Below are 7,700 nucleotides of genomic sequence, written 5' to 3' on the forward strand. Positions count from 1 at the left end.
TCCGGCAGGTTTTTGCTGTTACTCTGGGCTTAACCGACCAATTAAAGCAGTTGGACACACAGGGAACTCACCACACCAGGGAGGTATATATATATATCACAGAGTAAAACCTGGAACCCTTCCAAAAGTGGAACACGGACTGAAGTAGAAACGGCTGTTCCGGGTTTTACTTGGCGAACTCATGCAGTCAGAGGCAGACAGACTAATGGCCCGTTGTGCAGGAGGACTTTTCTGCAACTCCTTTCCTTTTGCGGTGAATATTTTCACAGCCTGGGATTTCCTGAAACCCAGAACCTGCCCAACGTGCCGCCCAGCTCAGCCACGCAGTCCTGCGGCTGTTAGAGACGGCATAACAGAGACAGAGAGGTGCAGCGTGGGACAGCCGTGCCAGAGAAACCACCGAGAAAGAGGACCACACCCCCCTCTGTAGAGTCAACTGTCTGGTTAACTGACCCCAGAGCTCTGGGCGCTAACTGACCTTTTCCACATCTGCTACTGCTGCAGTATTCGCTCAAATGCAATGTGTGTGAGTGTGTGTGTGGATGCCTGCGAGCGTGGGCTTGTGTGTGCTATGTGGGAATGTGTGTGTTTGTGACTGTGTGCGTTTGTGAGCATGTGTGTGTGAGCATGCGTGTGTGTGTGTGTGTGCGCGAGTGTGTGCGCGTGTGTGTGCAAGTGTGTGTGTGTGTGTGTTAGGGTTTGGCTGTATTGAACTGAAACCATTAAAAAGCCCCCACCGTTTAAACTGCGCCATAATTCTTTAGACGGTGTTGACGTGGAGACTGAAGATTTTATATTATCGCAGGATAACCATAACACCGGTAAACCGCCCAACCCTAGTGTGTGTGCGTGAATGTGTGTGTGTGTTTGTGCCTCTGTGTGTGAGTGTATATGTGTGTGCCTGTGTGTGAGAGAGAGATCACTCGAGCGGGGTAATCAAAGTCCATCCTGCTCGAGAGGCCTCCAGATCAGAAGCTCGGTCCGTAATGAATATGCAAAAAACGTCTGAGTCAGACTCCACACCGCGCTGAACCAAAGCGCAGGCTCTGCAGCACGCAGCATGCAAATAACCAGCCTTCAAACAAAGAGGCCACTGAATAAAACCCTGCCAATTAGCCCTGTACGGCGCATGCAGCCGGCAAGGGCCAGCATGAGCAAAATGACCAATTACGGCAGCACAGACACACTCACTTCATCCACCAGTCCTGCCCCGATCCCCGTCCACAGGCACTGCTGCCTATCACGTGTTTTTATTCAATTTTCTACCTCCATTTCCCTCTCTGGAATCTCCCAACTGCAACGGTTATCCTGTTTCATCGCAGCTGGGCATCTTTCAGGGAGGACATACGGTATCATGCGGGAGGACCTGCCGTCTAGTTCTGAATGTTTTACTGTTGGCATAGAAACATCATGATAAGGAAGGTCTACCTGAAGGATAACAAGGATTATGCAGGTCTGACTGTCCTTTCCTACAGTAGAATTGAAACGCATGTGAGCAAGTGGGTAACAGGGTCTGATGGCTAATGCTGGACACAGAGAAACGGGCGGCAAGCAGGGCCTGGCACATGGTTGGCACTGAACACTCAAAAATACAGGCAGGAAAACACGTGCAGCCTCACTTCCTAAGCATGCCAGCTAGATTTGCATGAACCAACCCACAGGAAAACAGCACAGTCACGATTCCACAGTAAGGTCAACATAATGTCATTTGCAATCACCGTGATTAATACTGAAATAAAATTCCATTGGCTACATGTTAAGTTACACGATTAATCCTGAGTCTGACTGACTTTGATGCATTGATGCGCTGAGCATTTCCTTGGGCATAAGCACCCTGAACCAATTTGACCCTTTTTCCCGCTGTACATTTCCGCAGAGCATATTAGTGCATGATCCTATGGCGCCGGGCTCCAGGCAATGCAGGAGACAAGAGTCCCAGCTACTGCACAAATCCCATCTGTGACTGCCATTGAGAGCGCATAGCGAGGCCACTGCACGTGTTAATTATGCTGCTTTGAGAAAGCTCCCGCCTGGCTCTGTGTTCTTTAACTACAGGGAGATGAAACCCCTGGGCCTGTTCTCACATGCAGTTCCTCTGTGCAGAGATAAGAGGTAAACTATGCGGGCCTGCGACAGCCAAACCTCACACGAGGAGACCAAGCAGACCTGGACAGCGTTTGCCCTACCCTTCCAGCACACACACTGCCGTTTCCTCTTTAAACACACCTTCATTCCTTTGCCCAGCTTCATATCATTCAGACTGAATTCAGCACTAATTTAAGCAGAGAGAGCATCCAAAGCCCAGCACAGGGACAACCGGCCGGCATGGACTGACCAGAGTACACTCCAGACACCTTGACAGACACCCTGTCAGACAGATAGAGGGAATTTCTCACACGTCGTACACGCACACGCGTGCACGCAGTGGTAGAGAGAGGTGATACTTGCGGCACTGGGAGCTCTGTAATGTAGCTGCTGATAGGAAGGTGTCAGGACTCTCGTCACACAATCCCTCTGCCTGAGTCACACACACACACACACACACACACACACACACACACACACACACACACACACACACACACACACACACACACACACACACACACACACACACACACACACACACACACACACACACACACACACACACACTGGAGGTCTGTCCCACACAGCAGGGGATGCATTGAGAGAGGAGTGAGCAGCCAGCCCACACAGAGACAGGACAGGGGCAGACACACAAATGGGGGCGACAGTGGTCCTGTCCTGTACCCAGAGGCACTCGGAAAGGAGTTTGAACTCTCGCCCTTCAAAGAACAGGTCCACACCCCTGTCTCCAGCACCCAGACTGGCCATCCTAACCTAAATGCACCCAAAGCCTCACAGGGAATATCAGCCTCATATATACACACAGTCAAACCAGCCAATGAACCACGCAATCTTACTACTGAAACACTCCCGTAGTGAGCGAACGGGCAGATCAGAGATAGAGAGGGAGAACAGATCCTGATCCATTAGCCTCCAATCGATCGCCGACAGATGATACTACGGCAGGGCCCATGGAAAAACTGGTCAGGCTCCTGCATTATGTGCCAAAAATAAAGACTAGAAAAACCCAATATACCGCAACAGGATTCATCTGATGGCTGCTATGGTAACAGGTTGTTTCACTTAAGTGATTGTATGCAATTGTCTCATTGTCTCGTTATTCTGGGCTGACACAGTTAAGCTACATTAGCATTTTAGCGGTCTCTTGGGTGTTGTTAGCCTGGCCTATACGGCAGCCTCTCACACAACTGCTGTTGATGCACTTACACTCCATCCCATTGTACGCTGCCCCGGATAAGAGCTTCTGCTGGAGGAAGGCAATGCAGCGTCAGGTGAGGCAATACAGTGGACAGAGACACGGTTTCAGTCACAATCAGATTCTGATAACACCACAGTCTGTGTTCAGATGGACTCTGCCCTCGCAGTCTGCTCAGAATATCTCTCATACTTACAATTCTCTAAAACGAACGTTTCACATAGCCTTGCTGTCACACACCACCCATTACCCCTCATATTACAGAAAACACATTAATGTTTTACATTCTTCTGAAAAAATTGTTTTCAGAGTGCATTCCTGCCATTTCTGGCCTCGCCCTCAAAACTTCCAGTTCCAGAGCGCCACAATCCTGGAGTGTTTTACCTGTAGTTTTACATCAACGCACCTGACCTGGGTCCGGTGATCATCGAATCGGGTTCCGGGTTTTACTCAGTGCAGGTAACCAGCTAACCCAGTAATCCCAGGACTGCAGCACACTCAGACCCTGCCTCTGCACTGGGCAGAGGTGCAGCGAACGCAGCACTGTACACACGGGATCACGGGAACGTATGCGCTAAAGAACAGTGTGATCTTCTGCAGGAGACTTTCCCACGGGAGTCTATCCCTCAAGTCACATACACCTCCTAAACAAACTCTGCAGAGTTGACACTGTCGGTCTTTAATGGCTACCTCTGGGTGATGTGCCTAGGCTGTGTGTGAGCGTGCGTGCGTTTGTGTTAATAAGAGCTGTCGTCTGCAGCCCCAGAGAGAACACACTCTTCAAAGACAACACAACAGCATGGGTGAGGAAAAGCCTTAGTGATGCTAATTTCACCTCCTGTGGTGCATGGCTACCGGACTGAATGAGAGCGCTTGCCTGTTGTACGCTGAAATAAGCTCAAGTGATGTAATCAAGCTTATAGGTCAGGCGAACAGTAATCTGTTAGACCTAGATACTCATCTAAATGTGTGGTGCTGATGCTGATCGTCAATAGCCAGTGCAAGCCATTGCGCAGAGCAGCCAGAAGAATGGGAAAGAGAGAGCAGATGAGACAAAGAACTTTAACGAACAGACATTCAGATATTCAGAAGAGCCCTTGTGAATGGGGTGTGAGCAACAAACAGTGGGCTACTCATTAGCGCAACCGCCCCCACCCCCCCCCCCACCCCTCCCCCTCCCCCTCCGTCTACTCCACTAATCAAAACAAAGCAGCGAGCGTTGGTCTGAGAGAAACGCCGCGGGCGGCAGTGACACGCGCGTAAACACCGCAGGCACACACTCCCGGGCCGGATTCAAAAAATCAATTAAGGTTTGGGCCAATCCCGTCGGCCGGGCCAGAACAACGCGGCCATTCAGGCCTTCGGAAGCAGAGTTAGCAGCTGCCTCTCTCTGGCTTCCCCTGATTTTGGAGAAGGCGGGAGTGCAAAGGGAAAGAGGCCAGCTGAAGCTTCGCCGGGATACAGGCCAGTCTAATCCATATAATCAATGCATTGTAGGAAAAAAAGAAAAGAGCCTCTTGGTTTGCTCTGCCTGTACACAAACGGAAAATTAATCGGCAATGTCTGGCTTTTTGAAAGCAAACAGATAAAAATCTGTGTCCAGGGGCAACTCGAGCTGTGCTTCTGGATGGATTCTCAGACTTTGACCAAGCAGCGACGTGCTTGATAGTGGTAGAGAAAGTTGGCAGCCCTGCCAAGCTACACAAGAGAGAAATATGTCCAATATCTTTGTGAGGACTCCACATGCATGATGTGACCAGGAGTCTCTGCATCCATCCCTGCAGACTTTCTATATTACCTGCTAGTTTTATACCTGAACTGTTACCATCTTAACCTACAGACCAGCGGAGAATGGGCACCCCCCTATAGTCGGGTTCCTCTCAAGAGTTTTTTCTCGCCACAGTTTGAGGGCTTTTCTCCTACAAGGAAGTAATTTACCTCATATGCTATTTGGGGGCTTAGGGACTGACATTTCCCATTTTTCTTCCCTTCTGTAACAGTGACCATCTTTGGGACAGTGTGCTGTGAGAAGCGCCATACAAATAAAACTGAATTGAGTCAGTAAACAGAGATGGTATTCAAGGCTCACTGTGAACCAGCATGCATTCCCATGCAGAGAAATGGCAGAGAAATGGCAGCCCATCCAGTGTCAGAGGGTCAGTGCAAGCAATCGCCCCCAACATGATTCCTGTAATAGGAAGCGGGTTATCTAACTCCCCGACTCAGCAAATGATGGAATTCCACGATTGCCTGGCAATATCGCAGCTGCTGCAGATGAAGGTGAAGGTGATGATAAATCAAGCCTGAAATCATTAAAGTGACAGCTAGGTTTAAACAGGAGCATGGCGATGGATCGAACACTCGCAGCCAAAATATACACGTACTGACCAGACCCAACCAAAAACTCCTTCCCTCAAGAGGCACAGGAAGATAACACACGGAGCTACAGAGGGAGAGAGATAAAAAAAAAAACTATTTAACATGCGATTTACAATACAGTGAGGTTATATTACAGTTCATTCTCCATTGATGCCGCGAGACAACTGTACAGCAGCAGCCAGTAAATACAGACATTTAAAACAAACAGTAAGCTTTGATCTTTTTACTCCTAGACTCAGAAAAGACACACACACACACCACTATATTCTCATCGCGCTACAATTCCTCACTCCCAGGTCAGCTGCCTCTCTTTGAAACAGCAAGCGTCAGACTTTCAGGAAAAGACTCATTCGACCACCCCGACCCAAGATCCTTACGTCAACAAGACCAGGAGGAGGATGCTGAGAGAATGCGTCTAAAAGTGAGCGTGGAGGCGGCATTGGACAGTAGGCTGATATCAAAGTGTGTGGAAGAGAGGTCATGCATGGGTTTACACGACAGCCCCGTTCAGCTATTGCGCATTTCCCTAAAATAGTGTCATCTAACATAACAGTGGGCAGATTCCCTGACTGTCACAGCTACACTTAATCTCATTAGAATCCAGAGTCTATCTATGAGATATAAAAATCACTTCCAATCACCGTCATTTCGCAGATTATGTCACAACACCACCACTGCATGCTGGTAGGCTAGCTGGCGTTCAGTCAGGAACTAACACGAGCTAGGCTGATCACATCGGCTCACATGACGTGGAGTTAGAAAGCTAGATACTGTTGCTGGCAAACTATTTAGCTAAGCAATTAACCTGAGCTAAATTAAATAGAAAACAACAAGACAATCACACTCCAAGCTGTCTGACCGGCTGGTTAACATAAAATGTGCTCTAATCTAATCCTGTTTGGCGAAATTACCTGACTAGCCTAGCTAACAATGAAGCTATCAATCATAAAAACGAATAGGCTAATTCGGTTTGCTGGCCAATGTGTGAATTTAGCTGTTTCGCAAAGGCAGTTTGCTAGATAGGATAGCTTGACTTCCTTAAGTCATTTGAAGTGGTTTCAACAATACAACTGTTATTGAAGTTCATCAAATTATCATTTCAAAGTAGCCATGGTTGGAAATAATCTGTAGTACAGACGATGGAGTATTTCAGAAAAACTTTGTTATTATCCACACTAACTGTAACTCGCATCCAATAAAATAAAAACTGGCATCTGCTGCGTATGGCGCCAGAGTCAACGAAGATCAACCGGCCACAAATCTCGTTCACTAACGTTAGTTATTATGCGAACACAGAGGTAATTTAGCTCCCTTATCTGCCTTGATCAAGATATCCATTGCTACATGTTTACTATTACCAACTACTTCTACTTTAACCAAGTGCAAACAACACAGAATATGGCATATACAAAACTTTTATTACCACTGCTTCCTAGCTGTAGCCCAGTTTAGCAAGCTGGTTAGCTATATCCGTCCAGAGTGAATGAGTTCCAGACCTGCCCGGCTAAGTGACAACAAACTGCCGGCGCAGAAACAACCATTTCGAAATATCGACGGTTCAACTTCCAACTGTCTCGAGGCATTGGCAAGCAAGCTCAGATGAATATTTCGTTTAAAATATATAATCTTACCCATTTGAGCCCGCAGCCCTTTCAGAGACGTCGCGCCTTCCGCCATTTTTTGTTAAGTTTTCTTTCCTATTTTTTTGCCGACAGATAGACCCGCGCAATACACGGGGACGTGGACAGCTCGTAGAAATATGTGGGAGAACACAGCGCCGCCCAGCGGAGAAAACGTAGTTGCTAATTGACGCCACAGAACCAGCTTTTGGGAAGTTACTAAAATTTAAAATAGCGAACAAAATGTTTTGAAGTTATCTAGCTAAAAACATACTACATGTCTTAGTAAATAACTATGACTGATAATACAAATAATGCGTAGCTAATCGTGGCTGATGATGAAATACTGTCTAGTATTGCTCTTGCACTAGCTTGTGCCATGCAAGGGGGAGCTTGCT

The 7,700-nt window shown here is 47.7% G+C and overlaps 1 protein-coding gene across 4 annotated transcripts in view; it reads right to left on the minus strand.

The window, feature by feature from the left end:
• LOC133124128 (MAP7 domain-containing protein 2-like) overlaps positions 1-7,415 on the minus strand; it is a 31,421-nt gene extending 24,006 nt beyond the window's left edge. For all 4 annotated transcript variants that reach the window (XM_061235048.1, XM_061235047.1, XM_061235046.1 and 1 more), the window contains exon 1: positions 7,315-7,415. In XM_061235048.1, coding sequence (XP_061091032.1) covers positions 7,315-7,360 — 46 coding nt within the window. In that variant the 5' untranslated portion in view covers positions 7,361-7,415. The remainder of the gene's footprint in view (positions 1-7,314) is intronic.
• Between the last annotated feature and the right edge of the window lie 285 nt (positions 7,416-7,700).

This window comes from Conger conger, chromosome 3 (genome assembly GCF_963514075.1).
Source record: "Conger conger chromosome 3, fConCon1.1, whole genome shotgun sequence".
NCBI lineage: Eukaryota > Metazoa > Chordata > Actinopteri > Anguilliformes > Congridae > Conger > Conger conger.